Source organism: Cervus elaphus, chromosome 11 (assembly GCF_910594005.1).
Source record: "Cervus elaphus chromosome 11, mCerEla1.1, whole genome shotgun sequence".
NCBI classification, from domain to species: Eukaryota; Metazoa; Chordata; class Mammalia; order Artiodactyla; family Cervidae; genus Cervus; species Cervus elaphus.
Genome location: NC_057825.1, coordinates 58,311,959 through 58,331,355, shown reverse-complemented (window position 1 = coordinate 58,331,355; position 19,397 = coordinate 58,311,959). Strand labels below are relative to the sequence as shown.

Here is a 19,397-nt window from a genome sequence, read left to right as displayed (position 1 = left end):
GGGTTTCTGTCGGGCGGAGCCTGTCCCTGCCTGTGGCTCTCAAGTCCCGTGACCCAGCCTCAGGCATGTCTGGCAGGTCTCAGATGCCCTTCCATCATGCCCCAGGATGACACCACCCTTGTGACCTAAAGCAAAGAGGAACTAAAGAGCCTCTTCATGAAGGTGAAAGAGGAGAGTGAAAAAGCTGGCTTAAAACTCAACATACAGAAAACTAAGATCAGGGCATCCAGTCCCATCACTTCATGACAAATAGATGGGGAAACAAAGGAAACAGCGACAGACTATTTTCTTGCAGATGGTGTTTGCAGCCATGAAATTAAAAGACGCTTGCTTGGAAGAAAAGTTATGACAAACCTAGACAGCATATTAAAAAGCAGAGACATTACTTTGCCAACAAAGGTCCATCTAGTCAAAGCTATGGTTTTTCCAGTAGTCATGTTTGAATGTAAGAGCTGGACCATAAAGAAGGCTGAGTGCGGAAGAATTGATGCTTTTGAACTGTGGTGTTGGAGAAGACTCTTGAGAGTCCCTCAGATTGCAAAGAGATCAAAGCAGTCAATCCTAAAGGAAATCAACCCTGAATATTCATTGGAAGGACTGATACTAAAGCTGAAACTCCAATACTTTGGCCCCCTGATGCAAAGGACTGACTCATTGGGAAAGACCCTGATGCTGGGAAAGACTGAAGGCAGGAGGAGGGGATGACAGAGGATGAGTTGGTTGGATGGCATCACTGACTCGACGGACGTGAGTCTGAGCAAGCTGTGGGAGCTGGTGATGGACAGGGTAGCCAGGGGTGCTGCAGTCCATGGGGTCATAAAGAGTCAGACGTGACTGAGCAACTGAACAACAAACCTGTCCCAAACCTGTCTTGGGGCCCTCCTGAAGCACCTCATCCTCTGCCCATCAGGATCACCAAGCTACATGGTTTATATTGAGTCCTGCCCCAAGGCCACAGGTGCGAGCCCTTGTACCATGGCCACAGAAGCGGAGCCCAGAAACAAGGTCACCTCTGAAGCTAAATGAGCCCCTTTGTAGCTCTTGCCAAAAGCCCCGATCATCACTAACAAGCTTTATGATTAAAATTAGGCAAAGATGCCCACTCCAGTAATCACCCTGCATGCTAAGTTGCTTCTTTCCTGTCTGACTCTTTGCGACCTCATGGACTATAGCCCACCAGGCTTCTCTGTCCCTCAGTCAAGAATACTGGAGTGGATTATCCTAACCAATCACCGAACGTCAACCTTCTGGCAGGAATTTTCTTTGTCTTGAGGCTATAAAAATTGGCAATTAACCCACAAAAACTGTGGACTCTTCCTGGTCTGTCAGGAGGTCGGCCCGCTGCACTCGCAGTGTCCTTGTTATCTCTGCTCTTTGTTCTTTTACTCCTTCCCTTCCGAAATACTCTTTGTCTGGAAATTCCTTTCCAACCTGGGCTCAGACTGCCTCATCAGTTTAGGGACAGGAGGGCACTATCTCCCAGGCTCTGGCTTCTTCTACCTCCTGCCAGCCTGAGATCCTTGGGGACCCTGGGTCTGCAAGATTGCGTTAGGGGTAAATGAGGCCTCACTTCACTCCCTCAGAGGCCAATTTTACCTAAAAGAGGGGCCCCAAAGTGCTGTATGATGTCCTGAGGGGGAATGTTGGCCCCTGGCCTCCCTACTCCCATCCTGTGTTCTTGTAGGGTGGTCAGGATGGCCGAGGGGCCAGTCAGTACACATGCATACACTCACGCCCACTTTCACATCTGCACTCACACCCACACCACAAACTCCCAACCACTTCCTTTGTTTTGATGGTGAGAGAGACAGGATCTTGGAAGTTTCCTAACCTCTTACCACAAGTCTCTCCTTCCATGGTCCCCCACTCATTTAGGGGACTGGCCTTTGCCCTGGGTGGGGCAGGATTGGGGCAGAATTGTATGTGGGCGCTGACTCAGCGCCAGGCCCTTCTTGCAAGTGGAGTCACGTCCCTCCTTATTCACCCTGGCGACGTGTGCTTTGGCTGTGGTGGCCACATCAGAGAGTAGGGGCCCCCTTGGGCCAGCCCGGGCTCCCATGGCCAACACCCAGCCTCCACTGTCCTCGTGGGTCAATTTCCTTCCAGCCCCTCAGCACTGGGCACACTGTGGGCAACATGAAATCTCTTTCTCCTCTAGACTAATACAAATCCTACATTTCCAGAAGATCTCATTCAGGAAGCCCCTCTGTTAAAAAAAAAAAAAACCTTCCTGGGATTTCCCTGGTGGTCCAGTGGTTAAGATTACATGCTTCCAATGTAGGGGGAGCGGGTTCGATCCTTGCTCAGCGAACTGAGACCCCACATGCTGCATGGTGCTGCCAAGAAAAACAAACAAAAAGTCTTCCTGATGGCTCTTTCCCTTTGGCACGCCCACTGAGGATCCTGCTGTTGCCATGAGTTTCTGCCCTGCCTGGTGTTACTGGTATCGTGAAAACAAGCCGAACCCAGAGTTTCACTTCTGCTGAAATGTCCCTGATGCCAAGATCCACATCTTTGACCTGGGGTAGAAGAAGGCAAAAGTGGATGAGTTCCCTCTCTGTGGGCACACAGTGTCTGATGAGGATAGGCAGCTGTCCTCCGAGGCCCCAGAGGCTGCATGTATGTGTGCCAACACATACATGGTGAAAAGCTGTGGCAAAGATAGCTTTCACATCCAAGTGTGGCTCCACCCCTTCACATCACCTGCATCAACAAGATGTTGCTCTATACTGGAGCTCTTAGGCTCTGATAGGCTCCAGACAGGTATGTGCGGTGCCTTTGGAAAGCCCCAGGACCCAGTGACCAGGGTGCACGCTGGCCAGCTTATGATGTCCATCTGCACCAAGCTGTAGAGCAAGGAGCATGTGATTGAGGCCCTGGTGTGTGCTAAGTTGCTCAGATGTGTCCAAATCTTTGTGATCCCATGAAATGTAGCCTGCCGGGATCCTCTGTCCATGGGATTCTCTAGGCAAGAACACTGCAGTGGGTTGCCATGTTCTCCTCCAGGGGATCCTCCCCAGCCAAGGATCGAACCCGTGTCTCCTGTGGCTTCTGCTTTGCAGGTGGAGTCTTTGCCACTGAGCCACCAGGGAAGCCCTGAGATCCTATTCATGGCCAGATTCAAGTTCCCTGGCCACCAGAAGATCCATGTCTCCAAGAAGTGGGGGTTTACTGAGTTTATTATTTATTTAAAAAAAATACCTATTTATTTATTTGCCTGCATCAGGCAGGTCTTAGTTGTGGCATTTGAGATCTTTAGTTGCAGCATGTGAACTGTTAATTGTGTTCTGTGGGATCTCAGTTCCTTGACCAAGGATTGAACCCAGGTCTTCTGCCTTGGGAGCACCAAGTCTTAGCCGCTGGACCATCAGAGAAGTCCCGGGACTTACTGTTTAATGTAGATGAATTTGAAAACATGGTGACAGGAAAGTGGCTCATCCGAGATGACTATGTAGTCAAATACATCCCTAATCGTGGCCCCTGGGCAAATGGTGGGCCTTGTGCTCAGGAGAACCTTGGCGCTGTCCCCTCCTTATCACACTCACCAATAAATCCTACTTTCCTGTTAAAACAGAAAAATGGCCTTCCTGATGTATTGCTCCACTTCACATCTCGATCCCTCCACGTACCACCCACCCCTGTGTGAGGAAGCCCAGTCTATGGGAAGTTTCTGGTGATTTTAGGAGGGTTTCTCCAAACTCAGGGAAACAAAAGGCCCCTCAAACTCTGTGCTGCAGTGGACCAACTGTGTGATCTGGAATAATGCCTCCGGCTGAGGGTGGAGGTGAAGTGTGAGCGGTGACTGGCCTACTCCACGCTCTGGGCGCTCCAGATCTGGCCACCTTTCTGAGTGTCAGGTGGCCATGGGGAACAAGGCCATCACGTGCTGGGCCTGGACACCTTCCAAACAGGCACAGCCTGGGTGTGAGAGTCAACAGGAGTGCAGGCTGAATGGTCCTGTTTTTACGCTGCCTCTGGGTGGATGGGGGGGGGCCCAGCTGGGAGCTCAGAAGAAAGTGGGAGCAGAAGTGACTATTCTAGGTGGTAATGTGGGGGCCTTGGGCCTGCTTAATTAAAATATATATATTTAAAATTTGGAAATAATTCCAAAAGTTTATGAAAAGTTGTAAAAATAAAACATAGTTCAAAGAACATCTTTATTCTTTTTGTCAAGATTTACCTATTGTTGGGAATTCCCTGGTGGTCCAGTGGTGGTGGTGGTGTTGTTTAGTCACTTCAACCGTGTCCAGCTTTTTGTGACCCCGTGGACTGTAGCCTGCCAGGCTTCTCTGTCTGTGGAATTTTCCAGGCAAGATTACTGGAGTGAGTAGCCATTTCCTTCTCCAGGGGATCTTACCAACCCAGGGATTGAATCTGAGTCTCCTGCATTTCCTGTATTGCAGGTGGATTCTTTACTGCTAAGCCAGCAGGGAAGTCCCCAGTGTTTAGGACTCCACATTTTTCACTGTTGAGTCCCCAGGTTTAATCCCTGGTGCAGGAACTAAAATTCCACAAACTGTGTGCCTTCCCCACCACCGAAAATAAAAAAGATTTACCTATTACTAACATTTTACTCCATTTGTTTTATCATTTTATCATCTGTCCCTGCCAGTGTGTACACACACAGATGGACACACATATGTGTGTACATGCATAATTTTTTCCCTAAACAATCCAAAGTTAAGTTACACATGTCATGACCTTCACCCTGAATACTTCAATATTTTCCAAGAATATTTTTCTTGTGGTGTCAACTTTACAAATTGACCCTGAGCCAGTGCTTTAAGCTGCCATTGATCATCTAGTCTTATTTGTTGACCTTATTATGTCCTTGGGTTAAATCCCCTTCCCCGATTGAATATCTGAGAGTAGATACTGCAGTTGGTTGGCATGTCTCTTTAGCCTCCTCCTCTGAAACATTCCCTCTGCCTTTGTCTTCCACGCTGTTGAAAAGTCCAGGGTCTCTGTGACGGCTCTAGGCAGAGGTGGGTGAAAATGAGCTAACGTACCTCCTGCAGCCTCCATAATTTTGCCTCACCATCTAACCGTTGTTCATTTGGAATTACCAAGGATGGGACTAACTATTTCACTGAAATATTTTCTTCCACTCAGATAATTTCTATCCCTTCAATGGTGTCTAACTTCATTTAGTTTGGCCATTTTGGAGAGAATATTTTATCAAATGTATCATAAACTTGTGTTCCTTTTTAAAAGAGGACATGCTACATCCTTTAAGTCTTTCTGGATGATCCAGGTCAAAACTCTAAATGGAAATCATCGTGCTTTGTTGCAAAACCAGCAATTATGGACACTTAGGGCCTGATTGGGTTTCCCTGGTGGCTCAGATGGTAAAGAATCCACCTGCAATGCGGGAGACCTGGGTTGGGAAGATCCCTTGCAGGAAGGCATAAGCCACTCCAGTATTCTTCCCTGGGAACTCCCCATGGACAGAGGAGACTGGAGGGCTACAGTTCATGGAGTCGAAAGGAGTCGGACACGACTGAGTGACTAAGAACAGCACAGCACAGGGCCTGTTTACAGCTCTGCACTAAATGATCACAATGACTCTGCTCTTGGGTATTCATTTTTGTACTTTTTTCCCCCCTGATTCTGAGATTCTAGTCATCTGCCATTTCTTATAGCTTCTGGTACACTTCTAGGGCTTCCCTGATGGTTCAGTGGGTGAAGAATCCACCTTCAGGGCAGGAGACATAGGAGATGTGGGTTTGATCCCTGGGTCAGGAAGATCCTCTGGAGAAGGAAGTAGCAACCCACTCCAGTATTTTTGCCTGGAGAATTCCATGGACAGGGGAACCTGGCAGGCTACAGTCCATGGAGTTGCAAAGAGTCAGACACGGCTGAGCAACTAGGCACACTTGTAGCAATTCTTTTTTTCTTTTTACAATTTATATTTATTTATTTGGCTGTGTCGGGTCTTGGTTGTGACATGCAGGATCTTAGTTGCATCATGTGGGATCTTTCTTTGTGCTTGGGCTCCAGAATGCACGATTCAGTAGTCGCAGTGTGGGGGCTCAGTTACTCCAGTGCATGTGGGATCTTAGTTCCCTGGCCAGGTCACCTGCATCTCAAAGTGGATTTTTAACCCCTGAGCCACCAAGGAAGTCTCCAGAAATTACTCCTTTAAATGGTCTTGGGCTAGGAAGATTGATAACCCAATGTGCTAGAATTGTTTGTAAAGCAGGAATCCTAAGTGCTTTCTTTCTTTATTAGACACTTTATTTATTTAAAAATGTTTTTAAAACAAAATTCACACTTTATTTAGGTTGAAATTAATTATGCAAAAGTTTATTTCCTTCACTAAAAATAACCGCAATATTTTGTGTATTATTCCTAGGTAAACCACAAACACTTCTTTTTGTAAGTTTTCTATGTTTTGCTTGTAAATCAAGATGAGGCAGTAGACATAGTCATGTCTTCTGCGCAGCCAGTAGCTTGACTGTCATGCACTTACTGAATACACTTACTTGCATTCAGTAAGTGAAGTGATGGAAAATATCAAAGTTATCATGAATTTTGGTTTGAGGAAGCCACAAATGTGGCAAGTAAACTTGACATTCAGATGACACTCCACGGAAATTTTGCAGAGTTCAGCACAGTAACCTGGAATCTCAGCTTGCCTTTGACAGCTATGGTAAAAACACTCTAGATGTTCTAACAGTGGACCACATTACTCAGGAACAGAAAGATATATTCTCAGAACAGTACCTCAAAGCTCTTAAAATGCTTATCTCTGCTACCCTCTGTCATGGGACAGTCTTTTATTTTTAAAGCATATGAGTCTCCTGCCTTTGCAACCTCCATGTTTGTTGCACTCTGAGTTCTCTGCTACATTCTAGGTCGTTGTGGTCCTTGGATAAATCCAAGAAGTGAAGATAGTATAATACAGATGAATTGTTCTTCCTTGATTATTACTGCTTTCTGTCTTAAAAAACAGGGGCTTCCCTGATGGCTCAGCTGGTAAAGAACCAGTCTGCCAATGCAAAAGAGACGTGGGTTCACTCCCTGAGTTGAGAAAATCCCCTGGAGGAGGAAATGGCAACCCACTCTAGTATTCTTGCCTGGGAAATTCCATGAACAGAGGAGTCTGGAGGGCTGCAGTCCCTGGAGTCTCAAAGAGTCGGACAAGACTGAGCGCACATGCACTTAAAAACAGAAGGGACACCAGAGACTGTCCTGGCTGACTCCTCCCCCAGAGGAGGAGGAGATGGGGGCCAGGGTGGGGCCAACAGGGTCAGCAGTGTTGTCCAGAAGGTTTGAGGGAGGGGAGAGCTGCTGGACACCACTGATAGTGGGCAGGTGACTGGAGAAAGAACCACGGTATTCTCACGCCTGGTGGCGATGGCCAGTGTGGATGGGAGAGAGCTAAGGGAGGCCAGAGGAGAGCCTCAGGCCGTGGAGCCGGACTGGCATCAGCGGTGAGATGGATGAGGGGTGAGGGGATCATAAACACCCCATTTCCTGACATACCCCATACAACACAGCAGCCCTGGGACTGACTCCTTCAAATACACAGAGATGATGACACTGAAACAGGCAAGCCCCTGCTCTCACAAGGGAACATCCTCCTGCAGGTGGGCAGCGGCTGACCACGTGGAAAACTGACTGTGTGCCTGAGTGGGGGCGGGGGCTCTCCCCCTCCCCCACCCCCAGACAAGGGCTTTGTGCGGCCCAGCTGGGACACACGCAACATCTCTGAGCTTGGACACAGCGACCTCTATCAGGAAAGGGAACCCCCACTGACCAGGGCACATCCTCGCTCTTGGGGATGTCCCCAGAACACTCCCACGGTGAGAGGAGCTCTGCATACGCTGGCACGCGTGCTCAGATACACACGTGTTCTCAGACACACGCAGGCCCAGGGAAGCCCTGGCCCTTGGAGTTTGGGGGCGCTGATCCGGACATCCTCCCCTCTCCAGGATTTTTGTCAACTGCAGCCTGACGATGGGGAAGATTGGCTGCTTCGGCTTTGACGTGGACTACACTCTGGCTGATAACGGAAAGGGGGAGGGGTGGGGGTGCGGGAGTGAGGAATTGGGGGCCAGGGGCGCCGGCCGGGGAATGGGCACCAGCAGGCCTGGGTCTGCTCGGCCCGTAGCTTACAAGTCCCCGGCTTATGAGACGCTGGCCTTTGAATTGCTGCTCCAGCGCTAGGTGTGCATCGGATACCCGCACGAGATCCTGCGCAACACCTACGACCCCACCTTCCCCACCAGGTGAGCAGGGCCCGGGGGCGGGATGATGAGCCGAGTCCCGGCCCCGGCACCCCATTCACAGCCTCTGTGCCCTCACCCAGGGAGCTGGTATTCGACACGCTCTACAGAAACCTGCTGAAGGTGGATGCCCAGGGGAACGTGCTGCAGGGCACCCACGGCTTCTCCTCCCTCTCGAGTAAGGCACCGGCTGGGGGGCAAGGATGCTGCAGGAGAGACGATGGGGGCTGAGTCAAGCACACAGCAGGGGCTCGTCAATGCCAGCTGGAGATAGAGGGACAGGAGGATGGGGACAGGCGCGAAGGAGTGGCTGGGCCTGGCCGACCACTGGGGGGCGCTGTGGAGGGGCATCATGGCATAGTGCTCACTCGCCCCTCTGGAGGTCTGGAGCTTCTACCCCAGCAAGTTCATTCAGAGGGACGACCTGCAGCGGTTTCACATCCTCAACACGCTGTTCAACCTGCCTCGTGAGGGCTGATGGGCTGAGGGCTGATGGTGAGGTGGTCCCGGCTCTGGCCTGGATCCTTGGGCCAGAGACTGACTGGCCTCCCCACCCACAGAAACCTACCTCTATGCCTGCCTGGTAGACTTCTTCTCTGGCTGCTCCCGCTACATCAAGTGCGTTCTGTGCCCCTCCCCTCCCCCAGCCCTGGGTGACCCAGCAGGATACTGCTCCCCTTAGGGGCCAAGCCCTGAAGTGGGGGCTCCAGCAGAAGGCAGAGGCTCCTCCTGAGGGGTTCCAAGGGCTTCAAGAACTCAGTGGGAAGGCCTTAGATGTGGGAGCCCCCAACTCTATAACTGGTACCCCCAAGGGGTGACCCTCAGCACAGGGTGACACCCCTCCCAAGAGGGCTGGGACATGAACCCAGTGTCCTGCTCACTGTGGATGGAAGGATCCCACTGATGGGGCTCCAGGGTGGTGGTCACCTCAGGGGCCCTTATCAGCCTCCCTCCTGGCTTGACTCAGCTGTGACACGGGCTATCAGCATGGGAACCTCTTCATGTCCTTACAAAGCCTCTTCCAGGATGTGATGGATGCCATGGATTATGTCCACCATTCGGTGAGTGTCCCAGGACCCCAGGCTGCACCCAGGTCCCCAGATCCCATAAGGGTTCACTCTGCTTCCGGTTGAGGATGGTGGTCTGGGTTCCTCCATCTTGGATGTAGGCATGTGCATGCATGCCCATGTGCACACACACACATACACACATGAGATGTGAACTCACAGCTCTGCTCCCTCCTGTGGGGCTGTCTCAAGGAGAAGACCTTGGATGACTTAGAGAAATACCTGGATAAGGTGTGAGTGGCCCTAGACTAGGGTCATGACTAAGCCTTGTCCCCCTTGTCCCCTCCTACCCCAGGGCAGTGGGGCTGCTCCTCCTTTCCCTGGCTCCTTCTTCAAGATGTGGACAGAGCTCTGCACCCTGGTCTTGTTCCTTGCCTTCCTGCCTGACCTGGGGCCCCCTGCCCACCCATGGGGGTGAAACCTGAGAACAGGCTCCCAGGGCAGCTCCGGGGAGGCCCCACTGCTGGAGGTGGCTCCTCTCTCTGCCCCAGGCACGAATCCCCGTCCTGCTGGACAAGATGAGGGAGGTGGGAAAAGTGTTCCTGGCCACCACCAGCAGCTACAACTGCACAGATGTGAGTGTGTAATTGGAGGTGGGTGGAGGGGCGGGGCTCAGCCTCTGGGCCGGAGAACTTTCCTTTCTGGCTCTGGGGAAGCTGAGGCCCTGCAGAAACAGTGAGGGAGTGGAGAAGCAGTGGGGGTGAAACCCTCACTGCCTGGTTGGTATCTTGGGTTCCATTTCTTGGCCTCTTAAGGTCTCTGTGAAATGTTAATCACTCAGTCATGTCTGACTCTTTGTGACTCTGTGGACGGTAGTCAGGCTTCTCTGTCCATGGGATTCTCCAGGCAAGAACACTGGAGTGGGTCGCCATTTCCTTCTCCAGGGGATCTTCCTGACCCAGAGATCAAACCTGCCTCTCCTGCACTGCAGCAGATTCTTTACCCCGAGCCATCAGGGAAGCCTAGGGTCTCTGTGACATTATCCATCTCCCCTCCATCTTGCTCCTGTGGTCCCCGGTGTGTCCTGTGGGCTGAGGGCCTTGGCAGCCCCTGGTCCGACCCAGCTAGGTGCTCTAACTCCTGGCTTGTCCTTGCTAGGCCATCATGACCTACCTGTTAGGCGCTGGTGAGGTGAGTGCCATGGGCCTGGCTGGTGGAGGCTGTGCTTAGGGCAGGGAGGCCGGGCCACCTTGCTGTAGGTCCCTCCCATGTCCAGCTCTCTCCTCCAGAGGAACCAAGGGTATGGGAGGGATCGTTTCACCTGAGTGGGCCCAGTGAAAACTCCCCAGTGGGTGCTGGAACTTCCCCAGTGGGTGGGAGACTGGTGACTTCAGCCAGGCTATGGGAGGAGCCTGGAGGGGTGGGGAGACCTTGGAAAAGTGACTAGATATTTGGGGAGGGGCTGGATGGGGCAGAAGAGAGTGAGGGAGGGGGTGAGAAGTGGCTTTGGCAGGCCTGGGGGTGGGCAGTGTGACATACCTTGTGGGGACCCGGCCAGCTAATGGGTAAGCAGGGCTCCAGCTGGGGGGCGGGGGGCGGGGGAGGAACCTGTTGGGGGAGGAACCTGTGCTCTCGTCTTGTGTCCCTGGGCCTCTGACTCTGTGCTATGAGGGACTCCAGGGGCTGCCACAGCCCACTCAACATCCAACGCTGGCCTCTGCTAATAGCTTTTGAGCACGTCCTGCCAGCGTGGCTGGGGATGCTGGGTGGTCAGAGGCCCAGATTCCTGAGCCCTGGGATGTCCCATCTGGCTGAGAGGCCAGGGCTGAGATGGGGGAGCTGGCGAGTTTTCACCGGTCCAGAGCCAGGCATCCCGGCCAGGTGTGGGTGGGGCAGCTGTGGGTGAGGACCTGGCTGAGAGCCTGAATCAGATTTTCCAGGCTGAGCGCGTGTGTTGGCACGTGCCTCGCCATGTGCCCCACCATGTCTCATCCACCCACCTGCAGGCTGAGGCTGCAGCCAGGCCCTGGAGGTCCTACTTTGATCTGATCGTGGTGGACACACAGAAGCCCCACTTCTTTGCGGAGGGAACAGTGCTGAGACTGGTCAACATGGTAATGCAGGGGTCGAGGCCTGTCCTCCGTGACCCATGAACCCACTGTGGGGAGGGAGCCCGCCTCTCAGGCTTGACCTGCCCTTGGTGGTGGCTGCTCTGCTGTCTGTCTGTCCCTGGAGGCAAGAATCCAGGGAGGTGACTCCTTCAGGGCCCTCTGTGGCCCCCTTCTCTCCTCACCCCATAGTTACCCCTGCCAGTCCCAACCCCCCACCCTCTCTGACCAGGGCACCCCTCTGCCCCCTCCAGGACACGGACAAGCTCTGTGTTGGTACCTACACTGGCCCCCACCAGCACTGTGCTGTCTACTCTGGAAGTACCAGCTCCCCCTTTCCCCTCCCTCCCTCCCTCCCATTCCTCCTTAGTGACCCTTCTTCAACTAGAAGCCCACATCCTGGGCCTGCCTGCCAGGACAGGACTAGGAGCCCCTGTCCCCAGCCTGCTCACTAGGACAGGAAGGACTGTGAGTGGGCCTGTCCTTCCCTGGTCCGGCAGGGTCATTGCACGTGGTGTGTGAGCTGCTCGGGGTGCGGGGGAAGGACATCCTATACATCGGGGATCACATCTTTGGGGACATCCTCAAGTCCAAGAAGCAGCAGGGCTGGCAGACTTGTCTGGTGGTTCCTGAGCTGTCCCAGGAGTTGGGCATCTGGGCCCCAGAGAAGGGTGAGTTGTAGGGGGCAGACCAGCAGGGGGCACTGGCCAGCGATGCTAACGCCTGCACCGTGGTCATCGTCCCCTCTCTCCTATGTGGGGTCAATAGTGACCATGATCATACTGTCTGCTCTGTGGTTTATGAGAGTGGATCTGTTTATTCATGAGGAAACAGAGACCCAGAGAGGTTAAGTGTCTTGCCCAAAGTCACACAGCCTGGAGGGCTAAAGCTGAGACTCACATCCTGTCTCCTGACTCCAGAGCCCCGTGGTGCTTCTGTAGTCCCAGATTTCCTCCCTCACCTGACTGCATCCTCCCTACTCACCCTGAGAATTTAGTGAGTGCAAGGCCCAGTCCTCCAGCCGAGAAGTCAGGAGTTAGTATGAACCCAAACAATTTGGGCTTGTTCTAAGGGCTGGGTTTGAGTCACTGACGTCACAGAGTGAATGGAGATGCTGAAGAGGCTGGACACGCATCTAGTGGACCTGTACCAGTGAGAGCCCTGACCTGTGACCCCTACCCTGGGAGGGAAGCAGGATGGAGGGTGGTGGTCCATGTCCATGCCTGGCAGCAGGGTCCATGCCAGGTTGCTCAGGAAATCACGATCTGTTTCAGACTGGGCTTCCCTACTAAGCTGGACTCTGACCCCCTTGAGATGCTCACACTGACTGCTAGGCCCTTCCTCCTGAACCACTGACCCTCTCACACGTGGGCACACACCCAGCTCAGCGCCCCCACTGGGTGCCCACAGAGTGTCTCCCACCCCATGCCATCTGGGGAGGTTGTACCTGGAGTCTCTGGGGCCCCCAGCTCCTCTCCTCCTGGGTCAAGTGGCCATTTTTGCACCGGGCACACAGATGGCAGCAGTTACGGCCTGCAACTCATCAACTCCACCAAGAGGGAGATTCGGGGAAGAGCAGGGTGCTGAGGAGGAGGGGATGGGCCTGGTGGGGCAGAGGGTGAGGTGTGTGACTCCAGGTTGCCTGCCTGGATTAGCTCTTTCCCAGGTCCCCAGAACCCAGTTATGACTCCCCCAGTCTCCAGGAGTGCCACTGGGCCTTGTGAGCTGGTGCCCTCTGCTGGCCCACCTGCTGAATGACAGTAGTGTGCTCTTGAGGGGTTGAGGTTTTTCCATCTCCACCATTAACCTTGAGAAGTGCCTGCCTCCTGGATTGGGTCCTCATGTGACCGACTGCCTGGCTGGTGTCTGGGGTCAGCCAGACAAAGGGCCTGAGAAGACAGGCTTTAGGGTGGATGCGCTGGTGGGTCTGGGTGAGGAAAGGACACGTTCTCTAGTGTCTTTCCTGACGAGTCACTAGAGGTGGAAGAGTCCCACAGGGATTCAGGCCACTCGACCTTCCCAGGCCCAGTAGGGACCAATAGGGCAGGATCTCGGCTCAACCTCTTGTAGGAAATTCAGTGCTTTCATGCCGTGTGATCCTCCCACAGCTCCTCGAGGGGGACTGGACAGGGATTGTCACCTTTATTTTATAGATGGGGAAACTGAGGCACAGAAAGGGGAACAGGGAAGCCCTTGGTCACACTTGGTAACACGGGACCACTTTTCTTTTTTTAAAAAAACTGTTTGTTTTTAACCTGGGTCTTCACTGTTGTGCACGGGCAAGTGGGCTTCTTACTGTGGTGGCTTCTCCTGTCGTGGAGCACAGGCTCAATAGTTGTGGTGCACAGGCGTAGTTGTCCCCGAGGCATGTGGCATCTTCCTGGACCAGGGATCGAGCCCGTGTCCTCTGCATTGGCAAGCAGATTCTTAACCACAGGACTACCAGGGAATGGAATGCTTTTCTAGATTCTGAAGGCAGGGCCTGTAATGAGGTGGGGCCTGCTAGGGGGGTGGTGTAGGAGTGGGGCTGGGTGTGTGGGTCTTACCAGAAAGTAAGTGATGCTGAGAGTGTAGAGCAGGCTGGTCGCTCTCCAGGGCCAGGCAGGGAAGCAGGGAGTGGGGCCTGGGGCCAAGCAGAGAGAGCTGCCCTACCTCCCAAAGCCTGCACTGGCTGAGCGCCATGGCAGCCCCTTCCCTGTGGTGGGCGAGGGCCTCAGCGTCCTTGGTGGTGGTGGTGGTTTAGTCGCTAAGTCGTGGCCGACTCTTGCAATCCTGTGGACTGTCAGGCTGTCAGGCTTCTCTGTCCATGGGATTCTCCAGGCAAGAATACCGGAGTGGGTTGCCATTTCCTTCTCCAGGGTATCTTCCCGACCTAGGAATCGGACCCAGGTCTCTTGCATTGCAGGTAGATGATTTGCCAACTGAGCTGTGAGGAAGTCCTCAGTGTCCTTAGGGGATTGTTTCCCGGGAGGGCAGAGCTGGGCCTGACCCTGGTAGACAGGTTCACTTGTGGGTGATGCAGGTCCAGGGTGTCGGGGGGAATGGAATCTCGAATCAGTGAGCTGCCCCTCTGCCAGAGAGTCAGCCGGGAGTTGGACCTGTGCTACAGTGTGATGGGCAGCCTGTTCCGGTGTGGCTTCCACCAGACACTCTTCTCCAGCCAGCTGATGCGCTACGCCGACCTCTACACAGCCGCCTGCCTCAATTTCTTGTACCACCCACTCAGCTCGCTGTACCGGGCGGCCCCGGAGCTGGTGGGTCCCTGCGGAACCTCCCTAGCATCCCTGAACCTCCGTCCCAGAAGGACCCATGGGTGGTTGGCCCTGCCAAGAGCATTTGAGGTCACCAGACCCCCCTCTCTCATCTCCAGGCACAAATGGGCCAAACCCTTGCAGATAACTGTCTGCCTCATAAAGAATGCTCTGGAGGGGTTATGGTTCTACAGATAAGATGCCTCTGCTAGGAAGTTTTCCTCCTGCTCAATTTTAACTCCTGCTTTAAACTGAGACTGCATTATCTCCCTAGTACACATGATACCACTTTCAAGGAGGAAGGCTGTGGTCCCCCTACCCTCAGTAATTGCAGTACAGTGATCGCAGGGGAAGTGGATGAAACAGCAGACTGCATAGTAAACACTCCAGCTGGTTTTCCTCTGGAAGACCTGGAATGCTTCTCAGTCAAGAGCAGGGACGTGAAGGCGACAGTGATGCCACAGGGTTCATGGAGGCCATGAGACTGACCAGTGCAGAACTCCCCGGGGCATGCATGTCCCTTCTCCCAACGAGCAGTCATTATTTCCATCTTAGATGATGTACTGTCTGCAGTCAAGGATCTAGACTTGAAGCTAGTTCTCTGGGGCTCCATGCACCCTGTTTTTCTTGCCACTCTCAGCTGCCTTCCTGATAATTGAGAGCAGGAGAAACCATTTTATGTTTCTGGGCTGGGTGTGTGTGTGTTTTTTTAAATGATTCTGCTTAATGCTTAATATAACTCAGCAAAGTAGGTTTTCATCTCCTCATTTTACCACTGGTGAACTGGAAGTGCAGAGAACCTAAATTACTTAGGTTCAGACTGCTGCTAGGTAGGCTGCAGAGTCAGGATTTGAATCCAGGGCCGCTTTGTCCCCTGCACCACACTACCGCACTGAGCTCTCGTTGTGCAGCCTCTTCTCATCTCCGGGCTGTTAAATGAGCAGGCTGGAGGATTCCTGTAGGCAAAACAGGGCGTCTGAGGCGTTATCGTGCAGTTAGACACCGTTGCTAAAGTACAGACCAGACAGGTGAAGAAACAGCATCCGGAGCACCCAGGTGAAAGAGTTGAAGAAACCGGAACTTACCCAGCAGTGCTGCCTGGGATTTTTGAGGAAGTGAAGTCCATCTGCCAGAAACTTCCTCCTCCTGCTGACCCTCTTGGGCTCCCTTTTCTGTAGCATCACTGGGCAGGAAGCTGGCAGCTGTGGGCAGAGGATGGCGTTGGGGGGTGTTGATGTGTAACTGGGGACTCCGGAAGGCCTCGGCACCGATGGCGCTCCTCCACCTCCTGTGTTGGTCCTTACAGATGCCCCATGAGACAGCAGTGGAGCAAGAAAGGGCCGGTCTGGTTCCCGCCTTCAGCCTCTTCTCCTGCAGCCAGAGGCTGAGTTACTGGGAAGTGAGGGCTGCCAGCGGACTGGCCGGGGAGCTCAGAGACCTTGGGGGCTCCTCTTGGGCTAGAGCAGGTGTCCCAGTGGAGCAGTATCAACCCGAGGGGTTATTTGGGAGGTCTGCGGGAGCTATTTTGTCTTCCAGTGCAATCATTCCTGAATATTCATGTAGGAATACATACTATTTTATTATATGTTGCTTTTCATTTCTCACTTGTTATAGTTAAGGTATGATATTGATTGTTAAGATTATAGAGACAATCATATTGTCTATGAATCTCAATTCAGAATCAAGAAAAGCAAATGCAAATATTTGTTTTATTTATTTTTTAATTGAAGTATAGTTGATTTGCAATGTTGTGTTAGAAAACACTTGGTTTTAAGATGAAGCAGGGGGTCTGAGAGGGCCAAGAACCACTGGCTGTCAGACTCACAGGTCCTGCTCGGCTGACTGAATGGGGGCCCATATCTCCCCACATCTCTTCTGGATCATTCCTCTGGATCATTCATCCTCATCCTCTGGATCATTAATCCTCATCCTGGGAGAGGTGACAGAACACAGACTCTCCCCGGCCAGGCTTCCTCAGCAGGCGACTTTTATGGACACAAAGTGGAGGGGCTCCTTCTTCACCCCCTCTGTGACTCTGCCGTCTGAGTGGAGACCCAGGCTTTCCTGAGTGGCAGCCTCAGCTCCTCACCTAGTTCTGCAGCCCCGAGCCCTGTAGGAGGGTTCCTGTTTCTACCCTGGCATTCCCAGGGCTTGAGTTTCAAAATGCCCATCTTATCGGTTCCCTTTAGTGTGGTGGCTCCAGGCTCAGTTTACATTCTTTCCACCAGTGATTTTCACCAGGTGCCTCCCATGTGCCTGACAAAGTAGAAACTGAATTATGAGCCATTTTACTTCTGCCCAGGAGAAGCTCAAAATTCAAGTGCATCGATAATATTAAATGAGAAGCAAAAGAGATTAAGAAGAGGTGGGGGGAATACACAGAACTGAAGGTCCTAATGACCCAGATAACCATGATGGTGTGGTCACTCACCTAGAACCAGACATCCTGGAGTGTGAAGTCAAGTGGGCCTTAGGAAGCATCACTGCGAACAAAGCTAGTGGAGATAACAGAATTCCGACTGAGCTATTTCAAATCTTAAACCAGTGGTTTGCAACTATTTTTTCCCTCCCAACCCACCAGAGGACTAGACCCACTCCCCTCTGTAACTGTGGGTTCTCTGGAGATGTGTTGGTTATTCTATCCTCTCATCTCCATCCCAGGGCAGACTAAGGCATTTGGACACATTTCCTACCCCTGGCTGGAAGTCACTTTGTGAACCTGAGAAGCTTCCATAACCAGCTTTCTTTGTTTCTTGTAAGGCTGAGGGCAAAGAAAGGAAGACCAGGAGGGCTGCATGGAGGCACACTGAATCTAGGACATGGCTGGCATCACCATCCTCTTCTATGAGATATTTTTCAGATAACAGGAAAAATATGGGAGAGAGAGAAAGCAACCATATTGAAATCTCCTAAATGTAACAGATCTGGAGCCCAAGAGCCCTTCTTTTAGGGAGGAGGGAGGGGTCTTGTTCTCCCTGGCTGCTGGGCCATTTGTGTGTACCAAGTGGAACTATTTAACCCAGTTCCCCTGAGTGTATCCTTTCTCATCCATTTTTATTTCTATAAATTTCTTTTTAAAAATAGTGTTTCTGTGCACTCAATTTTTTCATTCTGTTACTAGTAATGACAATGGCTATAGATGACTTCCTTAACTGTTCTTTCCAGTCACTGTGAAAGACAGCGAGATAGTCTTTGAACTTGATGTACGTACATGCATTAAAATCTATAAAAAGTCCTACTTGTGATTTTAAAACTTGATTCTTCATTCTAGTTGGAGCTCCTCCATGGTGTTAAGCCCTCGCCCTTCACTGAATTTGAGTTCACTTTTCTTGTTAATGGTATCACCTGGAGGCTTTTGTTGTTCAGGCTCTCAGTCGTGTCTGACTCTTTGCAACCCCATGGACTGCAGCATGCCAGGCCTCCCTGTCCTTCACTATATCTCCTGGAGTTTGCTCCAATGCATGCCATCCAAGCATCTCATTCTCTGTCGCCTCATTCTCCTCCTGCCCTCAGTGGAGGCTTAGAAGGAATATATGTTTGAAATGAAAGCATGTGATCCAGTTCGCTAGTTTTATTTTCTGTGGGTAAATAGGGGAAACATTTGGAATATCTGAGGATAAATAAGGGACAACAGGCCCTGTGCTCAGAGTTCACATTTTTTGACATCTCCTGTGCATTTTAGAAGCTTCCAGACCTTTCATTCTTCTTCCTGTGTTGACTTTTGGGCCTCAGAGTCACCAGAGGCAAGTTTTCCAGGAAAGGACTAGGTACCCCTGAACATGTGTCTTTATTTTTTAAAGAAACAGAAAGTATATTTTTAGCTCTGTTTTCTTTCTTTTTAAATATTTATTTGGCTGCACCTGGTCTTAGCTGCAGCATGCAAACTCTTAGTTACGGCATGTGGGATGGAACCTGGGCCTCCTGCATTGGGAGTGCAGTCTTAGCCATTGGGCTCCCAGAGAAGTACCTGGCCTTGTTTCTTTAAACATTAGACTCTTATTAAAGGCCTACAGGATAGTATTTTACCAGGAAAACTGCTCAGACCCTAGGACACATGCTTTTCTTTGAAATACAGCAGCATTACAAAAAGTATTTTAATACTACAAAAATGAATGCTTAGAATTCCCTCCTAGGGCAGAGAGAATGCAGAAATGGCCTGGGGGATAAGCGGCCTGGCAGAAGATCCTTGAGGGGTCTGAGGAAGAGATGAGGTAGAGGGAGGGGAGAAGGGGTGGGGAGGGGGAGGGGGAGGGCAGCCCCGCAGAAAGAAGAGGTGGTCAAGGCCCTTTCCTGTGCTTCTCTATCTCACCTCTGCTCCTCCCTCAGGCCTCAGGGGCCTCCCACCTCCCTGATCCTCTTTCTCTGACATTTGTGATGCTTTAACATGTGTCCCCAGTAGACTTGTGGCTCCATGGGGACAGGTCATTTGGGTCACCATTGTATCTCTGGTGTCCAGAGTCCTGTATGTTTTATTGCATGAGCCATGTAACCTGATTTATTATTACACTGGGTCAGCGTGTAGAATTGCAGGGAAAAGAGTGGGGCTAAAGATATATCATAAAGACCAGAGGAAGTGGGGAAAGGATAGACAGCTTTGGATTAGAACTCTGCTCAACTTCTAGGAAGTCATCTGTATTTCTGTCTGGGGGTTGTTCATTTGATGCGGTGTTTTGTTTTTGTTTTTAAAAAAACACATTATATCGGGACTTCCCTGGTAGTCCAGTGGTTAAGACTCCACCTTTCAATGCAGGGAGTGCAGGTTCGATCCCTGTTGGGGAATTAAGATCCCACATGTCATGT

At 51.8% G+C, this 19,397-nt stretch overlaps 1 protein-coding gene and 1 pseudogene across 1 annotated transcript; both read left to right on the top strand.

Moving 5' to 3' along the window:
• Window positions 1-736: 736 nt before the first annotated feature.
• LOC122703544 lies at window positions 737-2,984 on the top strand (annotated as a pseudogene).
• A 4,294-nt stretch (window positions 2,985-7,278) lies between these two features.
• On the top strand, window positions 7,279-18,963 carry NT5DC4 (5'-nucleotidase domain containing 4). Its single transcript, XM_043917190.1, is given in 17 exon segments — window positions 7,279-7,436; window positions 7,938-8,009; window positions 8,115-8,234; window positions 8,315-8,414; window positions 8,593-8,698; window positions 8,792-8,849; window positions 9,199-9,292; window positions 9,461-9,529; window positions 9,790-9,873; window positions 10,397-10,429; window positions 11,245-11,363; window positions 11,579-11,667; window positions 11,847-12,017; window positions 12,447-12,498; window positions 12,855-12,910; window positions 15,899-16,106; window positions 18,924-18,963. Coding segments are annotated over 17 exon segments (1,548 nt in total). The 5' UTR covers window positions 7,279-7,359.
• The last annotated feature ends 434 nt before the right edge of the window (window positions 18,964-19,397 follow it).